This window comes from Delphinapterus leucas, chromosome 20 (genome assembly GCF_059928025.1).
Source record: "Delphinapterus leucas isolate spDelLeu-1000000601 "Yukka" chromosome 20, BTC_Dleu_Yukka2, whole genome shotgun sequence".
Lineage (NCBI taxonomy): Eukaryota > Metazoa > Chordata > Mammalia > Artiodactyla > Monodontidae > Delphinapterus > Delphinapterus leucas.
This window is the reverse complement of record NC_143148.1, coordinates 9,945,084-9,965,783: the sequence shown is the minus strand read 5'-3', so window position 1 is coordinate 9,965,783 and position 20,700 is coordinate 9,945,084. Positions and strand designations below refer to the sequence as shown.

The following is a 20,700-nucleotide window of genomic DNA, read 5'->3' as shown; positions in this document are numbered from 1 at the left end:
ATCTAATTATTATCGGATAATTGTATTAACAGATGCAATTATTATCTTCTCCAAAGAAGATGATGAGAATGGCCAATAAGAGCAAATAAAGATGCTCAACATCATTACTCATCATGAAAGACAAATTAAAGCCACAATCAGATACCACTACATACTTACCAGGATGGTTAAAATTAAAAAGAAAAAGAGAGAAAAAAAAGACTGTCGATATGGAACATTGTGAAGAGCAGGAGAATTTATTATGGTAAAGTCACTTTTTTTTTTTGGCTGCACCGCATGGGTTGTGGGAATCTTAGTTCCCCAACCAGGGATTGACCCCAGTGCCACAGCAATGAAAGCACCGAGTCTTAACAACTGGATCACCAGGGAACTCCCCTACAGTCACTTTTTAAAAATTTTTATTTTATTTTATTTATTTGTTTTGCCGGGTCTTAGTTGTGGCACGTGGGCTCCTTAGTTGTGGCATGTGAACTCTTAGTTGCGTCATGTGTGTGGGATCTAGTTCCCTGACCAGGGATTGAATCTGGGCCCCCCCCTGCATTGGGAGCACCTGTGCCACCAGGGAAGTCCCACTTTTTTTTTTTTTTTAATTGGCATTTTCTCCTAAGGGTAAAGATAGGCTCGTCCTATGACCCAGCGATCCCCCTCCTAGATATTCCCTAGGGAAACGAGCGTGATGCCCACCAAAGCCTGGTGCCAAAGTGGCCCTAGCGGCCTCACTCAGAACAAGCAGGAGCCTGGAGACAATTTGCGTGCCCATCAGTCAGTTGGCTGGTAAACAAAGTGTGTTCTAGTTGACAATGGAACACTACACGGCACCAAAAGAGGACAAACGATTGCTACACAGAACACAGATGCATCTCCCAGATATTACGTTGAAGAAGCCAGATCCAGAGAAGAACATTCCCTATGAGTCCATGGATATGAAGTTCAGGAACAGGCAAATCTAATCTACGGTGACAGATTTCAGCACAGTGGTTACAGCTGGGAGGGGGAGGGGGTGCTGCCTGGGAAGTAGCAGGAGGGGGACTTCTGGGGTCCTGGAATGTCCTCTGTCTCCATCTGGGTGCTGGTTCCCAATGGATCCCCATTTGTAAGCATTCATTGAGCCCTCCCTATACCAGTGCACACGTTACTGTGTGTTTGTTTTATTCCAACTAAAAAAAAATAAATCAGACGAAAAGGGTAACATGCAATGAGAAAATTGACCCAAGGATAGAAACAGAGCTTCTACAATCTGGAAAAAATAAACTGCTCAATAAAGTGTGGGCTAGTTGGGACTTCCCTGGTGGCGCAGTGGTTAAGAATCCACTTGCCAACGCAGGGGACATGGGTTCAAGCTCTGGTCCGGGAAGATCCCACATGCCACGGAGCAACTAAGTGCGTGCGCCACAACTACTGAGCCTGCGCTCTAGAGTCTGCAAGCCACAACTACTGAGCCCGTGTGCCACAACTACTGAAGCCTGTGCGCCTAGAGCCCGTGCTCCGCAACAAGAGAAGCCACTGCAATGAGAAGCCCGCGCACCGCAACGAAGAGCAGCCCCCGCTCGCCGCAACTAGAGAAAGCCTGTGTGCAGCAACGAAGACCCAATGCAGCCAGAAGTAAAAATTAAAAAATATATATATGAAAGAAAACATTTAAAAAAATGTGAGCTAGTAAACAAAGGTCTGACTAGTCTTTTGATATAGACTACTAAACGTGCTGTCAAAATACCCATGTCCAGAGTTGAGGAATAATTTTCTCTCCCAGGCAACATAGGGGAAAGCCATGAGAAGTCTCTGGAAAATCCAGGCCTTCCACACCTCCAGCAAAGTGGAGTAGGCTTGTTCTTTCCTTCTTTCTTTCTTTCGGCCACACCGCTCGGTATGCAGGACCCCAGTTCCCTGACCAGGGATTGAACCCAGGTCACAGCAGTGAAAGCACCGGATCCTAACCACCAGACCACCAGGGAACTCCTAGGCTTGTCCTTTCTTTAACTGAAAGGCCAGAGCTACTCGGGATGAGCCATCAGATCGTGGGAGCAGATTAGTTTCCTGTGGCTACTATGACACATTACTATGAACTGGATGGCTTAAAACTACAGAAATTTATTCTCTTACAGTTCCGAGGGACAGAAGTTCAAAATCAGCATAACTGAGCCAAAATCAGGTGTCAGCCGGGCTGCGCTCCCTCCCAAAGCCTGAGGGGAGAATCTCTTCCTTTTTTGTTTGTTCTGATCATACTGTGAGTCATGCTTGTTCAATGTCCTCGTGACCTATCACCTGTTCATCAAGTCTTTGCATCTCTGTTTAAGTAAATGAGGAAACTGGGGTTCAGAGAATAACTTTCTCTGGGCCACACAGGAAAAGGGCCAGGACTGTTTTCTCTTGCCTCATAGCGCAATGTTCATGTTACTACTGCCACACCATGCTTTTTTTTTTTTTTTTTTGGGTTTGCGGGCCTCTCCCTGTTGTGGCCTCTCCCGTTGTGGAGCACAGGCTCTGGACGTGCAGGCTCAGCGGCCATGGCTCACGGGCCTAGCCGCTCCGCGGCATGTGGGATCCTCCCGGACTGGGGCACGAACCCATGTCCCCTGCATCGGCAGGCGGACTCTCAACCACTGCGCCACCAGGGAAGCCCCCACACCATGCTTTGAGATCAGCCCTGCAGATGCTAATTATAAAACAGCCCAGTGTTGGGACTTCCCTGGTGGTCCAGTGGTTAAGACTTCACGCTCCCAATGCGGGGTGCCCGGGTTCGATCCCTGGTCAGGGAACTAGATCCCGCATGAATGCCGCAACCTAAAGATCCCGCGTGCCACAAATAAAACTCGGCGCAGCCAAATAAATAAATATTAAAATAGCCCAGTGTTAATAAATAGTAAAACCCCGACTGTTTTTTAAAACTTTATGTTGAATATATCGACTTTATATATTTTCAGCTCAAAGACCACGACAACTGTTCATGGAAGATCAAACCAAAAACTTTCTTCTGTATGATACTTGATAAATACAAAAAGGTTTTTCAGGTGCATTGTCAACCTTATGAAAATTATGATCATTAAGTTTTTTAACTGGTTCAGTGAGAGCCTTTTAATTTTATTTATTTATTTTTATTGGCCACGCCCCGCAGCTTGCAGGATCTTAGTTGCCCGACCAGGGATCGAACCCGTGCCCCCCGCAGTGGAAGCATGGAGTCCTAACCGCTGGGCCACCAGGGAATTCCCTATAATCAAATTTTTATTCTACATTAGAGAGATGCTGAATTTAAGTAGAAAGGGTTTACATAATGCATATTTTGTGACACGTATAGGAGAATACTCAGCTAGATGAGGCTAAGCTTTCAGCAGACCTGTAGAGACGGCTGCCCAAAACATCTAAGCAGTACAGCCGTGAAGAAAACAGGCTAAGTCACAAAGCTTGTTGGCTAATTCGCAGATACTAATTTACTGGCTGAAAATTGGGTTGTAACTTAATGCCTTTTAGCCAATGCCTCAAAATAAGTAAAAATAAGATTCTAAATATTTCAAAAGTTTCTTGAGAGGGATATTTTGCAGGGGGATCTTCTGTTACCCAAAAAGTGACAGCAATCCTAAATACCTTCTCCCTAGAGATTCATAGCCCATCTGCTTTTCTTTTTTTTTCTTTTTGCGGTACGTGGGCCTCTCACTGTTGTGGCCTCTCCCGTTGCGGAGCACAGGCTCCGGGCGCGCAGGCTCAGCGGCCATGGCTCACGGGCCTAGCTGTTCCGCGGCATGTGGGATCTTCCCGGACCGGGGCACGAACCTGTGTCCCCTGCATCGGCAGGCGGACTCTCAACCACTGCGCCACCTGGGAAGCCCCTCAATATCTTTAACTCAATCACATCTGCAAATATTTTTATCAGATAAGGTCACATTCACAGGTTCCAGGGATTGGGACCTAGGCTCTTTAGGGGGCCACCATTCAGTTCACACTATAGGATGGGAGGGCCTGGAGGCTATCTGGCTGGGATTTGGCCAGGTATCTTTTGACACTCATGGATTCACTGACTCAGCAAATGCAGGAGTGTCAGTAAGTGACAGACAGAGGTGCAGAGGGTTCATACCATGCCAAACTATGGAGAGAGTAAAGAGATCAGTGTTGCCAGGGACTCAGGGTCGGGGAGGGAGCAATGAACAGGTGGAGCACAGGGGATTTTTAGGGCAGCAAAACCATTCTGTATGACATTATAATGGTGGATACATGTCATTATACATTTGTCCAAACCCACGGAATATACAACACCAAGAGTGAACCTTAATGTAAACTATTGACTTTAGTAATATATCAATATTTGCTTCTCTGTATAACTGATTCCCTTTGTTATAAAGCAGAAACTAACACACCAGTGTAAAGCAATTATACCGCAATAAAGATGTTAAAAATATATATATATTTGCTTCTCAATTGTAACAAATGTACACACTAACGCAAGATGTTAGTAATAGGGGCAACTACGTGCGCCTATGGGGGGAGGGGATATGTGGGAATTCTCTGTACTTTCTGCTCCATTTTTCTCTAAGCCTAAAACTGCTCAAAAAGTAAAGTCCATTAACCTTCAAAAATGCATATCAAGGAGCAAAGGCACAGGAATAACTCAGATAAGTCTGAAAATAACAACGAGACTGGCAGGTTGCCTTGAAGAGACCAAAAAATATTTTCAAGCTCTTGGCATTCAAAAGACCTGGTGTTGATGCAGGACGGACAAACGGTTTACAGAACAGGATTGAGAAAAAGGTACTTGTGTCCGGGAAACACAGCGAACGCGGCTGTCCAGTCTCAGGTGAGGAGGGAAAGGATGGGCCATTCCATGCACTTCGAGATGTCAGCCAGCCATACATTTAGAAACTGAAGAACGCAGATCCCAACGTTATACTCATTAGGAACCAAAACACAATGCAACACAAGCTCAGTGAATGACAAGCACAAAGAGAACGTCGATACAAATATTAGAAGAAGGGAGAGTTGGAGATATAAATTCTTGGGGTTGAGAAGCCCTTCTCAAATAAAGACAGAAAAAACAAGTGCCTGAAAGAAAAAAGACTCATAGATTCAGTTACTTAAAAATGAAAAACACTTCAGTAGGACAAAACACACCAGAAACGAACATTAATTTCAGACAATGAAAACAGGCATTTTTCAAAAGCAGAACAAACGTCCAATAAATGGCCAAAAAGATGCTCAGCCTACAGGTAAAACAAGAAAATGCAAATTAAAAGAATAATGAAATTCTGCTGTGCACTGTTTGGGTTGAAGAATTTTTAAGTTTGATAACTGCAAGTGTTGACAGCTCCTCTGACACTTCGCAGAGCTTTTAGGGGGCATTTTTATATTAACTATAAATGTTTGTAACCTATGCGGTTCTTTAGCACTTGGCATCTCCCTGAGGAAACGCTCATGCTGGCCAGAGAGGTGTGTGCAGATCGCTCACAAGAGGGAAGAGGGGGACAGCGTCCATGCCCACAAAGGTGGCATGGCCAGATCACTCCCAAAAGGGTTCTGCCAACACTGCCCCCAAACCAGAGACAGGATTCCTTTCAGGGAGGGGACTTTGGTTTCCCTGGAATGGCTGAACTCTAGGAAGAGACTATCAAAATATAATAAGTATCAAGGCACAAGGATGTGGCCTCCGAGTGAGGCAGGCATCTTGGACGTGACGGACCCTGCGGTACCCCCGCCCCCAGGTCCATATCAGCCCTTACTTGGTGGAGGTGCCTCTGGGAAGCCTGGTCTGGGTGCTGCCGTTCCAGGGGTGAGGGGAGCCCTAAGACTGGAGTCCCAAGCCCGAGCCCACCACCTCCAGTTGCCTCCTTCCTCCAGGACGTCCCAAATGGACTCCAGTAGCATGCCCTGATGGAGGCGCCTGCGAGATAAAGAATGTCAGTTTCACAGCGCGAGGAGAGAGACCAGGACTGTCTTTCCAGCCCCCGCTGGCTGCAATTCAGAACAAATAACCAAGCCTGCCAGAGGGCTCCCAAATCTGAGGCGACCAGGGGCAAGGGAAGGGCAAGGCTATCCATATCTCCTCGCACTGCTTCTGCTGCAGCCTCACCATCTCAGCACCAGTATGTCCCTTGTCCATACACAGAGCAAAAACCTTGAAGCCATCAATGACTCCCCACCTCCCATCACTCAGTGAATCCTGTCTGCTCCATCTCTGATATATTAATATGCCCAGAATCCCACTTCTGCCTACCTCCACTGTCTCCGCCTGGTCCAGCCACCAACGCCTCCCGCTTGGACAATCACAGCTGCCTTTTCGCTGGGCTGGCGGCTTCCACCTTTGCCCACAATAGTGCGTCTGGGGATCCTGTTACAACTAAGCCAGCTCACATCCCTCTTCTGCTCAGAGCACCTCCCGTGGCTCCTGCTTACCCCACAGGAAACGCCAAAGTCTTCGCCGTAGCCCAAGGCAGCCCGCTTTACGTAGGTTTGTATAATCCATACATATGTGTATGCTTTTCTTTATGAAAGAGAATAAAAGTGAATAGAAAGTAACAGAGTGCGTTGCACACGGTAAGGGCGATTATTGTTTAGCGAAACTTTTGTTCTAACAAGATATGTAATATATGATATATAATATATATTATCCTGTGTTATATAATACAATAGATTTTATATGGTTATGATACATATTAGGTATATATGATACATATCTATATACAGCTGTAGTTTTTCTTCATGAAATGCAATACAACAGGAAATATCAAACGGCACCGCACATATTAAAGGTAGTTATTTAGCGAAATTTTCCTTCCAATGGTAAATATATACACACACAACACACACAACATGGAATATATCATGTCATGTGACATATTACACAAAAAATATTTTTATATTCCATTATATGTGGCATTATACTCCATTATGTCACATAATGCATGAATTACACAGCGTTTATCCTACGTATATAGGGTGAATTGTGAATTATATAAATATGAATATGGTGGACTATATAAACTATGCGTCTCATTGTGCCTTGCTGCTGTAGACTGAGGGGGAGACTCTGAGATCTTTGAACAGCAGGGTTATCGCGGCGTCTCCAGGGAGTAGCTCCTGTGGGTGGGGAGTGACGGAAGCAGGAGCGGACAGGGAGGCCCAAGAGGACACCCGATGGGGCATCGGAGCTGGTAAGACCCTCCAGAGCTGTGCCAACTGAGGCAAAAGGGGGCCAGCCTTTGTGCTCCTGAGCCCCTCGCCCATCCTCCTCCCCTTGCTTACTCTGTTCTAGGGTCCGTAAACTCTTTACGGAAAGGCCTTGACAGTAAATATTTGCATCTTTGAAGGCCATGTGGTATTTATATTTATCGCAAATGACTCAAATCTGTCATTGCCGTGCAAAAGCAACCATAAAAAATATACATAAACACATGGGTGTGGCTATGTCCCAATAAATCTTTGTTCCCAAAGACAGGCAGCGCCAGGCCCTTGGTCCGCTAACCCGGGCTCAATTCTGATAGCAGATCCTCCCGCTGTTCCAGGGAAAGGCTGATCCCCACACCTGCCTCAGGGCCTCTGTAGATACTAACAACACTCTTCTGGCAGCTCCTCTCATGTCACCTCCTCCCTGAGCACCTGATCGAAATCAGCCACCCCTATTACTCCCGAACTCTTTCTTCTCAGCCCTCATCACCCCGACGCTGGATCATTTTTCTTTATTGTCTGCTTCCCTGCACTAGATGTTGGCTCGTGGTGGCGGTGACCTTGCCTCGTTCCTGGCTGACTCCCAGCTACTAGAATGGGGCCAGGCACACAGCAGGTGCTCAGTCAACATCTGTCTAGCGAGCGGGTGGATTCTCCTCTGGACATGCTTCTCCTCTCCCTCTGTCTACTGGGGCTGGGGGACCCCGGCCTGCAGTCACAGCACCAGTGGCCAGCTCAGAGATGACCATATGGGCCAATGGATCAGACGGGGGCTTTACGAAATCCATCTTCTCCTGGGGTGGCTCTCCCCGGGCAAGGGCCTTCCCAACAGGGAAACCAGCACAGGGGACAATGGGGCCTGACAGGGGATAGGAGAAGCAGAGCCTTTGGGACATCCTATGAGGCTTTTGAGAGCCAGTGTTTAAATAAGAGTTTCTGTTTTTTAATGCCCTAAAGCACTGAGTCCCTCAGGAGGGGAGGAGTTGGGATTCAGCCTGGTCCCTTCTTCCCAAATAACCACAGGGCAGGTAACACTGGAAAAGAAATGTCTGTATGTGCATCCGTCCCCCCACAAGACTGTGAGCCCCCATGAGGGCAGGGTTGGGGCTGTCTCGGTCACGGCTGGGACCCCAGCACTGCACAGAACATGGTGAGGAACATGGTGGGCACCTCGGACAGTTTTTTTTTTTTTTTTTTAAATATTTATTTATTTGGTTGCGCCGGGTCTTAGTTGCAGCAGGTGGGCTCCTTAGTTGAGGCTCGTCAGCTCTATAGCTGTGGCATGCATGAGGGATCTAGTTCCCCAACCAGGGATCAAACCCGGGCCCCCTGCATTGGGAGCGTGGAGTCCTAACCACTGTGCCACCAGGGAAGTCCCGTCGGTGACAGTTTCTTGAATGAAAGAATAAACGAAGGATATTTTTTCTCAGGTTAACGGGGCTTTTTTTAAACATGGGGAAAAATGCATCAACTTGAAGACAACCGATTTGGATTACAAATTTATTCTAACCCCTCTCCCCAAGTCACAAATGTATACAAAATTTTAGCTAGCAGGAAACCAGAGCGATGAAGCATCCTCTGGCCTTGTGCATTTTGAGAGGGGACTCTTTCCACTTCCACACATGCTGATCCCACCCCCACCCAGTGGGTGAAGTGGATGCATCCCACGAGGTATCGCCACACGTAAGTACACGTCAGGGCTGAGTTTTGAGTCTCGGAGATGTGAGCGCAGCACTACGTCAGGGTCAGGATGGCGCAGGGGTTACGGGTTCTGACTCAGACTGCCCGTCTTCACACCCCACCTCTGCTTCTTCCCTGCCTGTGTGACCTTGGGTAGGTGATTTTCCCTCACTGTGCCTCGGTTTTCTCATCAAGGCAACAAAGAAAATGTTATGGGGACTATGTAAAGCACTTAGAACAGTGCCCCGCACCTAACCAGAGCTCAATAAACTCCACCTATTTTGATAATGACCACACCTTATTGACTAGATGGGTCACTGACATTGACATGATATGGGGAGGGCACTAAAACAGTCCCTGACCTCCAGCAACCCGTGCTCCAGAGATGTGTCAGTGCCAGAGTGGACTTCCCTGGGGTAACCATGGCAACAGGCTCTAAGCCTGCTCACCTGGCTCCATCAATCACCCCATCATCCAGTGGTAGCTGTCTCTTGCCTTCTTCCCCTCGTCATTTAACCCACTCAAGTCACTTCCAATTTTAAAGACACCCCTACCTGGGGTCCACCTCCCTCAGCTCCCTCTACATCAGAGGGGGCTCTTCTAGAAGGAATTAAGATGCTGTTTCAGAACCCTGGTTTCTTGGTTTTCTCTCTGGGGAGGTCTTGTGTCCAGAGTATTTTCACTCTGCTGGGGAAGTGAGGTGAGGTGAGGGAGGGAGGGAGGGAGGGAGAGAAAGCTGGCCCCTCCCACTTCACCTAGAGCTGCTGGGAAACGGGCCCAGGTGGAATGGATCTAACCTCATTCATTAAATGCTAAGATCTTGGGTGTAATCTGGGGCTGTTCTGACAGAGAACTGTGCCCCCCCACTCTCAATGCTGCCCCTGGGGTGCCTTTGGCCTCTGTGTAGAGATCTCTGCCCCTCTCCCAGCAATCCATCTCCCTCTCATCTTCCTCCTTGCCCTGTACCAGTACCCTCAAGCACCCTGCATCCCTTCTCCATCTCCCTCCCTGCCTCTGCTCTTACTGCTTCATCACCTCATTGGCTTGCTGGCCTCGGGCAAGTCCCTTTGCTTCCGCTGGGCCTCAATTTCCCCATCTTGGACGATGCTCTACCACTCACCCCCTTAGAACTCTCCCAGCTTCTCTCCTAATTTTAATGAGGCTTGTACTCATTTTGGAGATCAGATCATGATTCTCTGACACATCCTTCAGATGACTTCCTCTCTCCAGGGCTCTTTTAATTGGAAAACATCTACAGTCTGAAAGACAGAATGCAGACTGGTGGGGCCCAGACCCCTCCCGCTTCAGAGGTGAGTCCTGGAAGAGATTCCAGGTAATGAATGGTGGTTCCTGGACTGTTCCTCTCACCCTTGTGGTTCCCTGAATGCCCCACGGGGTTGGCAGGAGTCCCAGCGTACTCCTGGGGTGGGGAGGTGTAGTGGGTTGAATGGTGGCCCACCAAAAGATGTGTCCACATCCTGACCCAGGGAAAGTTATGGGAGCTTCTGCGGGAAAAGGGTCTTTGTAGATGTAATTCAGTTAAAGATTTCGAAGTGAAATCATCCTAGATTTAGGGTAAGCCCTGAATCCAACGACAGGAGTCTTTCCAAGAGACAGAGAGCAAAAGAAGGCCAGGTGAAGATGGAGGCAGAGACTGGAGATAGGGGGCCCCAAGCCAAGGAATGCCTGAGGCCAAGAGAAGCTGAAGAGGTAAGGAAGGATCCTCCCCTAGAGCCTGTGGAGGGAGCGTGACCCTGCGAACACCTTGATTTCAGATCTCTGGCCTCCAGAACTGTGAAAGAATAAACTCCTGTTGTTTTAAGCCACGGAGTTTGTGGTCATTTGTTATGGCAGCCCTGGAAACTAAATAACAAAGGTAAGACCAACTGGTGGCCTAGCCCGGTGGGATAGAGGGGGTTATGGAGGCAGAAGGGGGACAGCTGGACCAGTCCAGAGCTGCAGGGAAGGAAGGCAATAGCACAGAGATCTATAGATTTGACGGAACATGGGGGCTGTGATCATGGCCGGCAGTCCCCTGAGAGAGGCCACTGAAGAAACAGTGGGGAAGGTAGGAAAGGACACGTCAGGAAAGGCCCAGGGACTCTGAGGACAGGATGACAGGGGGCTGAGGCTGAAAGACAGGTCGGACTAGCCACAGACAGGATCAAATTTTCCACCAGAAGCAAGGTTGGTAGAAGACCCGGCAAAGCCATTCCAGTGGGCTGTACCGTAGACTGAACGATGAGGGGGGGTTCTGTTGGAATATTCCATTTGAGTGTCTCAGGGGAAGGTACCACGGATCAGGTTAAGGTGAAAGGTGTAATATTTGATGGATCAACTGCAAGCCAAGATCCCTTTTTTTTTTCCCTCATAAGAGGAGTGATGCCCAGAGAAAGCCCACCTTAGAAGGTGGGAGAGGCAGAAGCTCACTGAAAGACACTGCGCTTCCTTACGACAGCCTGTACCAACTGACAAAGGGACGGAGGTATTCCAATGTAAGAGTCCCAGGGAAAAGTTAACACTGATCAAGTAAATGGAGGGCTGATAGATTGATCTGGCTCAAGTCCGGTTCCATTTTTTCTTCTGCCGGAGGAGTGAGCATGTTGTCCTGCTGGCTGGGACCCCATAGGTCTTTGTGGTTTGGAGTGGGCTGGAGAGACAGCACTGCGGACTGTACCAAATGAGCTAGAGGTTGGAGGGGGCTACGTTGGGACGCTTCACCTGCTGGGGGCTGGTCGCAGGGGCAGGTACCACGGGTCAGTATGGGGTGACCTAATCCAAGTTCCATCCACATCCAGGTGGTTTCCACTGGGCCAGCACAGGTAGGGGTAACGCAGGCAGAAGGCCACATCAGGACACACAGGGCAACGTCTAAGTTCAGGCTTCAGCAGGCTCCTTTTCCTCGGATGAGGACACTTCTTGGGACGTGGATGCTGCCTGGGGCGCGGGCGGCGGGTCTGGGGCGCAGAGCTGGGCGCGCACCTCTTGCATCTGCGCCTGCAGCTCCTCCAGGGCGCCCGGCGGCGGCGCCGCCTGCACCTGCGCCTGCAGGGCCTCCAGCGCCAGCGCCACGCGGCCCACCTCGTCCCGCAGCGCGTCCCAGGCGGCGCTCTGCTCCTCTTCCTTGTGACGCTGGTGCGCCTGGTGGCGCCAGTACTCCAGCACCAGGCAGCCGCCGCCCACGATGAAGACGGTGGCCTCGCCCAGCAGCTCGGCGCCCAGCTCGGCGGCCGCCTCCTCGTTCAGCGGCTTGATGACCGTGCCCCGGAAGCCCATGATGCGCATCTTGGTCCGCATCTCCACCCAGTGGTACACTGCGGGGGAAGAGAGGGGTCAGGTCATGCACTGGGAGCCCCCTGCCAACCCCGCCCCTCCACGCCTTGGTGTCCAGGTGGGAGAAATGGGGACACAGTAGCCAAAATCACCAGGGGGCACTTGATTTTATTTTATTTATTTATTTATTTTTTTTTTTTTGCGGTACACGGGCCTCTCACTGTTGTGGCCTCTCCCGTTGCGGAACACAGGCTCCAGACGCGCAGGCTCATTGGCCATGGCTCATGGGCCCAGCCACTCCGCGGTATGTGGGATCCTCCCGGACCAGGGCACGAACCCGTGTCCCCTGCATCAGCAGGCGGACTCTCAACCACTGCGCCACCAGGGAAGCCCCAGGGGGCACTTTAAATAAACCCCTGCACCTGGCCTGGTCCCAGGAATGCCAGTCACCCCACCTGGGGTGAACTTCAGAGCATCTTTTTAAGTCTCCCAGAAAATTATGGCAAGGAGCCAGGAATGAGAAACTCTGCCGCAGAGGGGAGGTCCTGAGACTGGGGACCAAGCCCCTGGAAGGTCACTAGGAGCTGCCAGGCTGCAAACTCCCAGGAAGGTGTAAAGAAAGGGTCAACTGCTGGAAGCTTAGCTCCTTCTGCTTGCCCCTCGAGCCACCGCCCCTGGCACCGTCGCCCCACCCACTGCCAAGAAGGCAGACCCCCTTTCTTTCCAGATCTTCCCCAAATGCAAAATCAGGGCTGCAACGGAGAGGGACCTCCTGGATCCAAAGAAAGGGCAGCAGAAATGTAGGAATCGATGCTAGGCGACTGTGAGCACAGGGTGACCAACCCTCTTCGCGAGTCTGGTGCCTCCCATCCGAGATCTTCACCGGCCCTGGAGATGGAGCTGATAGGAGCTGTGAGCTCTTCCCCGTGAGGTTTTGGGCACACACCTCAGAAGAAGCTCAGAGGTGACTGATGCTGCTGGAACAAAAACTTGCTTGCCCAGCTGTTCCTTTGTGAAGGAAGATTCTCAGCATTTGAGTCTTAGAAACCAAGGCCGAATTGATGCTGACCCCTGACTCACTCCTGTAATAGTTAACATTCATCCAAGGACACATGGGATTATTGGGGAGGCCCTGTTTTCTAGCTCATTTGGAGATTCATTTCCTACATATCATTTTACTTTTAACGTTTAATAATTATCCATGAAAATGCATAAAATATAAAATGTTTTAAATTAATTGTGGACTAATAATCTTAAAGGTAATTCAATCCAGGAGAAAATATTTTAACATTTAGAATCTTATGGCCTCAGGAAATTAAACAAATTAAAAATGGAATTTCTGTACATATCTTGATTGCGGACACATCATTTATTAGATAGAATTCGGTGGGAAACGGAACTGTAAATATAAGTTCAAGGACGAAAAGGAACAATGTAAAATTTCCGACTGTAAAAGAAGAGCTTGCTCATTTTTTTTTCTTATAAACTGGACATCGGCAGGCACCACATCACAAGAGTATGTGGATTGCATTAGATACTTCAAAGAAAGGATGCTCCAGGTGCTTAAAAATTTCAGTGTTCTTAACACACCAGAAATTACTGGGCTGGCCAAAAAGTTCGTTTGGGTTTTTCCATAAGATGTTTTTTGTTTTTAAGTAATTAATTTTTGGCTGCGTTGGGTCTTCATTGCTGTGCGCGGGCTTTCTCTAGTTGCGGCAAGCGGGGGCTACTCTAAGTTGTGGTGCGCAGGCTTCTCACTGCGGTGGCTTCTCTTGTTGCGGAGCACGGGCTCTAGGTGCACGGGCTTCAGTAGTTGTGGCACGCGGGCTCAGTAGTTGTAGCTCGCGGGCTCTAGAGCGCAGGCTCAGTAGTTGTGGCGCACGGGCTTAGTTGCTCCGCAGCATGTGGGACCTTCCTGGACCAGGGCTCGAACCCGTGTCCTCTGCACTGGCAGGCGGATTCTTAACCACTGAGCCACCAGGGAAGCCCTTCCATAAGATGTTACAGAACTCTTCGGCCAATCCAATATATCCTTTGCAGGTACTTGAACTTATGAACAGAAGTTTTAGCTGTCAACTTGAAAATGCACTAGAGGGTATATAACTTTTCAATTTTTTAAAGGAGTAAACTTAAAAAAATTTTTTTGTTTGTTTTCATGAAAAAAAAATTTTTTTAAGTAGAAAAATGTTTGAGAAGCTCTGCCTGGAGCTGGCGGTAAGATCCGAGGAGTGTACCCAGGGCCCTCTCAGTATGCCAGCTGCTGCGGTCACCATTACTACTAATTGTTACGTAGGCCCTGGTGCTGTGGGGTTCCTGGGGTCCAGGCTGCAAAGAACCCTCCCACACTGAGGTCCCAGCATCAGGTCATCCTGAGGTCCACGTGGGGCTCTGCCACCTACTGTGTGGGTAATGACAGTTCATTTTGAGGCTCCTCTGTAAAGGGGAGATGATGACCATACACCAGCCCTGCTGCCTCTTAACACCACACTCCCTTCCACTGTTCTGGTCCAGGCTCTGTCCCAGCTCTGACCAATGTCCCCTTCTTGACCTCCCATCAGTCTGTGTATTCCTTTCAAAGCGCCTATCACAACTGGGAATGATCCTGTCATCCAGCCAGTTGTTTGTACTCCGTCTCCGCACTGGGCTGTGAGCCCCACGAGGGTGGGACCGGGGCTGTCACAGTCATGGCTGTGTCCCTAGCACTGTCCAGAACCAGGCCAGGCACACAGATGATGCTCAGTACATCTCGTTGACTGCGTCAATGGGTCCCCGCGCCAGCTTCCTCCCCATCTGCCAGCCCCGGCCTCACCCCCTGCAACTGTTCTCCACGGAGTAATCAGGAGCTGGTTAAAAGACAACAAAACCCCAAAAAACTACCATTCTTTTCACTAACAAAAGTAACGCACTGCATGAAAATCAAGTACTCAAACTATAAAATTAAAAGCCAGGAATTCCCTGGCGGTCCAGTGGTTAGGACTCTGCACTTTCACTGCTGAGGGCGTGGGTTCAATCCCTGGTCGGGGAGCTAAGATCCCACATGCCACCTGGTCCCGATCCCTCAAACATACCTCTAAATCTTGCCCTAATAGGCCTCTTTGTCTCCTAGCGTCCTCTCCTTGACATCTGATAATAAGCATACGTTGCTCATCTCTATTTCTGAGTTTTCCAATTGGAAATTTGCTTGTATTTATACAACTATTTCCTGTTGGTCCCCTGGCCCCACCATAAAAGATGAGCACTTCTTCCCCGTGCAGCCTGTCGTTCCCTGGACCCTCCGCTCCCCATTCCTACGAGTGGTTTGTATATTTCTTATTCTTGTATTTACACTCTTTTCACCATTTCCCTCAGCTCCCAACGTGGTCAGGGAGGAAGCGAGCAGCCCCTCTTCCCCTCTCCACCCTCCACATCTCCCTCGGCCAGACCATCCTTTCACATGATCACGATTTAACATACAGGCTGTTCGGTGGCTATAATACGGCCCCTTGTCCTCTGTGCGTCAGCCAAGTCAGAAAAATGAAAATAAATGGCGCACACAAGGCGACAGTCGTGGAAACACTGTTCAGTGGGATGTGACTAAGCTAGAAAGGAGCCCCTGTGATGGGCTGTGTTAGGGCGGAGCCGCCTGGAGGAAGCACCTGGGCGCCTTGATGCGTCCTCAGGATCAAGGTCAGACAGCTTCTCTACCCTTACCCCACAGAGCACATGTCAGTTTGCTCTCAGCTGGACGGTGATTTTCTAGGATGACGTGATCTTCCCTCACATGACAGTTCTCAAACTGCAGATCCTGTCCCGTGAGTCCCTATCTAATGAGATCAATGTGGTGGCACAAACCAGCATTAAATATATAATCAAGAATATAATTGTTAGGGAACCGCTGACTGAAACCGCCAGCCCTGGCCAGGCACGATGATAACCACTTGCGTGAGTTGTCTCGCAACAGGAGGTTCTGATAAAGAATGAGGTGCCGGGCTTCCCTGGTGGCGCGGTGGTTGAGAGTCCGCCTGCCGATGCAGGGGACGCGGGTTCGTGCCCCGGTCCGGGAGGATCCCACATGCCGCGGAGCGGCTGGGCCCGTGAGCCATGGCCGCTGAGCCTGCGCGTCTGGAGCCTGTTGCTCTGCAACGGGAGAGGCCACAGCAGTGAGAGGCCCACGTGCCGCAAAAAAAAAAAAAAAAAGAATGAGGTGCTGCCACCGAAAACTGGGAGAATTCAGGAGGGGCTGAAAGGAGGGAGGACACGCCAGCCCACCGTATGTCTTCTACAACTAACCCAGGAGGGGTCAAAAGGAAGAGGGAGGACACAATATGTCCCGCCAACCTCCCAGAATCCTCCTCACTGAAATCCATCTTGGCTGAGAGATGTGTGCCACCAGGAAGGACCCTGAGTCAGAGTGCTTAGCCAGAGACAACCCGGAAACTAACCCCATCACCATATAACCTGAGACTGCGAGCCATGTGGCGGAGCAGCTCTCCTGGGTTCCCTTACCCTGCTGCTCTCCGCCCAGGCACCCCTTCCCAATAAAGCCTTTTGCTTTGTCAGCACGTGTGTCTCCTCGGACAATTCATTTCCAAATGTTAGACAAGAGCCCACTCTCAGGCCCTGGAAGGGGTCCCCCTTCCTGCAACATAACAGAAAATATTCGATGGACTTTGAGGGCATTACGCTAAGTGAAGTAAGTCAGAGAAAGATAAATACCATACGATCTCACTTATATGTGGAATTTAAAAAACAACAACAGGGACTTCCCTGGTGGCTCAGTGGTTAAGAATCCGCCTGCCAATGCAGGGCTCGAGCCGTGATCCAGGAAGATCCCACATGCCGCGGAGCAACTAAGCCTGTGTGCCACAACTACTGAGCCCGTGAGCCACAACTACTGAAGCTCCCGTGTCTAGAGCCCGTGCTCCGCAACAAGAGAAGCCACCGCAATGAGAAGCCCGCGCACTGCAACAAAGAGTAGCCCCTGCTCGCCACAACTAGAGAAAGCCCGCACGCACCAACGAAGACCCAACGCAGCCAAAAATAAATAAGTAAATAAATAAATTTATAAAAACAACAACAAGCCAAGCTCACAGATACAACAACAACAAAAAGAAAATTAAACATCAACGCCAATCTTAAGCACTCAAGGAAAGTACCGTTTCACAAAACTTTTGGTCTTGTTTTGTATGTGACTGTACGAATATGTGTGTGACTGGAACATGGTCAAAAGGTTGAAAGCCACTGTCCTAAGTTTTGGTTGGAATTCCGCTGAGTCTACACATCATTTTCAGGACAGTGACATCTTCTCAGCATTGAGTCTTTCAATCCACGAATGTGGTATCTCTCCCCACTTAGCCTCTCATTTTCTCTGCAAGTCTTACACCTCTTTGGTTTTACTTATTACTAGGTAATGATATTTTTTGCCGTTATTCTTTATGGTTTTTTTTTTTTTTTTTTTTTGGCTGTGCCGCCGGCTTGCAGGATCTTAGTTCCCCTACCAGGGATCGAACCCGTGCCCCCTGCAAAGTGCAGAGTCCTAACCACTGGACCGCCAGGGAATTCCCTGTCATGGTATTTTAAATTTCATTTTCAATTTGGTTGGGGCTGGTATATAGAAATACAGTTGAGTTACGTAAATGACTTTCTTTCCAGTGACCTCCCTAAACCCATTCTTTTTTTTCCTTTTTAGTGAAATATAACGTATACAAAGTACACAAATGTTAATTGTAGAGCTGGATAATTTTTTAATATGTAGGCATCACCTAGATCAAGATCTAGAACATTCCCACACTCCAAATGGCTCCCACTTTCAAGCCCTCTTCCAGTCAGTACCCCTAATGTCACTATTCTGACCTCTTATGATAGATGATATGTTCCCTTTAAATCCTATTCTGTCTTCTTCGTGATAGATCATTCGTTCTCTTTCTGGTCTGACTTCTTTTGTTCAGCAGTATGTCTGTGAGATCCACTGTGTTGCCATGTGGTTCAGTTCATCCACTGTATAGATGGACCAGTTCATTCATCCATACCCCACTGAGGGACATTTAGGGAGCCTAGAGTAGAAAGCTTTCCCAGGAGTGAAACTGCTGAATCACAGGGCATTGCATCATCCAGACAATCGCAATAAACATCTTAACGAGTTTTTTTGTTGTTGGGAACAAGTTGATCCTAAAATTTACAGGAAATGCAGAGGTCCTAAGAATAGAAAAGTTTAAAGAAGAACAAAGTTTGAAGATTTACACTATCAGATTTCAAGACAAAGTAATTAAGATCGTATTGGTAGGAGGATGGACAAATAGAAGACTGGGAAAGAACAGACTGTCCAAAACTAGACCCACACATATCTGATTGCTTTTCAAATGCTAGACCAACCTTGTAGTCTTGGAATAAATCCCACTGGGTCATAATTTATTATCTTTCTAATGTAATGCTGGATTCTAGTTGCCAATATTTTTGTTTAGGATATCTGAATCCATGTTCAGAAGAGATCTTGGCCTAAAATTTTCCTTTCTTGTAATGACTTTGTTAGGTTGTTGTATCAGTAATCTACTGGACTCATAAAATGAATAAGGAAGTGTTCCACTTCCTCTATTATTTAGAAGAATTTGGGTAATGACATTATTTCTTTCTTAAATGTTTGGAAGAATTTACCAGTGAAGCCGTCTGAGCCTGTGGTTTTCTTTATGGGAAGGTTTTAAATTATAGATTCAATGTCTCTAACAGATACAGGGCTATTCAGATTCTCTATTTTTTCTTGTGTCAATATTGTTAATTGTGTTTTTCAAGGAAATGGTCCATTTCCTCTACATTGCCAAATTTTTTGGCTGAAATTGATCATAATATCCTCTTGTTATCCTAGAATTAGGACGAATTAATGAATTAATGTGTCATTTTTTCATCCCTTTTAATGGAAATTTGCGTTTTTCCCCTTGAGTAGTAGTAATCTTTTCAAAGAACCATCTTTTGACTTTGTTGATTTCCTCTACTAAATGCCTGCTAACTCCTAGTTGTTCTTCAAGGTGCGTCTCAGGGATTTCCTTCTTCAGGACTAGGTCAGATGACTACTCTGGGCATCCTCAGCTCCCTGGGCTCCGACATCCCAACCCTGATCAATCTTGGGTGTCACTGGTGACAGATCTGTCTACCCCACTGGATCATGCGCTCTGCAAGGGCTGGGCCCGGGCCCGTTCTGCTCTCCCTTCCATCTCACACCTAAATTCACCTCTGCCTGGGATACCATTCCCCCACTCCTCTTTTCCCACTGTGCCCCAATTCATCTTTTAGGTCTCACCTGGAGTGTCCCTTCCTCTAGGAAGCCCTCTCTGATACCTAGGCTGCGTCAGACACGTCCTCTAGGTTCCCAAAGCTCCCTGGGCTTCCTTCATCATGATGCTGTTTATTCTAGGTTGAATTTTTAAAAAAGAATATGGAGGCAGAGCTCCTTGCTTCTAAAATGGATATAGAAATATGTTTCACCCAGCCTTGTTTGACCTTTCACCAAAAAGGCTGGTTTCACTGTTTTTAATATCCTTGAGGCCTCTGGCCTCTCCCTGCTTCAAGGGAACTCTTTCATCATTGCCTGGAGGCTAGACTGTAGCTCCTTAAGGGCAGGTTCCCAGAAATGCCCAGCCCAGCACCTGGCATCGAGAAGGCACTGGAGGAATGTTTAACGAGTGGATGAACGGCTCATCTTTCCTTCAGGTTTCCTCAAATTTACTGTATTTAGTCACGATAAGCACCCACATTTTGTCAAAACGTCGTCTGTTTCGAAGTTTATATCTTAACTAAAGTTTGATGTTTACTCTATCTCTGAGGAGTCAAGAATGCTGCTCCTCCCAAGGGGGAGAGAATTTAACAGGTTGCTTTAGCCAAGGAAAAGGCAGGACTCACCTAACCTGTTTATCTGCCCTTAGCCACCCTGCTGAAACTTCTAACCTCATACCACATGGCACACTGCTACCTTCACTTCTACTTTTTTTTGAAGTATGTCGATTTACAATTTTGTGTTAGTTTCAGGTGGACAGCATAGTGATAGATTATACTCCATTATAGTTTATTACATGATAATGTGTATAATTCCCTGTGCTATACAGTACATCCTTATTGCTTACCTATTTTATATATAGTTTGTATCTGTTAATTCCATACCCCTAATTTGTCCCTTCCCACTTCCCTCTCCCCTTTGGTAACCACAGTTTGTTTTCTATATCTGTGTGTCTGTTTCTGCTTTGCATGTACATTCGTTTGTATTATTTTTTAGATTCTGCATATAGGTGATATCTATTGTATTTATCTTTCTGACTTATTTCAGTAAGCATAATATTCTCTAGGTTCATCCATGGAGCTGCAAACGGCACTACTTCGTTATTTTTCATGGCCAGGTAATATTCCATTATACATATATACACACACACACATATATATCTCACATCTTTTTAATCCAGCTGAGGTAGGAGATAGATGAGGCCCCAGGCTGAACAGCTCCAAGCATCTCCTGGTGATACTTTGAGATAAGATACCATCATGAGTATTGGGCCTTGCCTGGGTAAACGCCAAAGCCACTACATTCTTCTCATGCTTGTGGTGAAGGGGATTTCCTGGCCTGACACATGCACAGAGAAG

The 20,700-nt window shown here is 47.9% G+C and overlaps 1 protein-coding gene across 1 annotated transcript in view; it reads right to left on the bottom strand.

Annotated features, from left to right (window-relative positions):
• Positions 1–2,466: 2,466 nt before the first annotated feature.
• Positions 2,467–20,700, bottom strand: part of OPA3 (outer mitochondrial membrane lipid metabolism regulator OPA3) — a 45,688-nt gene continuing 27,454 nt past the window's right edge. The window contains exon 2 of the mRNA XM_022585351.3: positions 2,467–12,140. Coding sequence (XP_022441059.1) covers positions 11,704–12,140 — 437 coding nt within the window. The 3' untranslated portion in view covers positions 2,467–11,703. The remainder of the gene's footprint in view (positions 12,141–20,700) is intronic.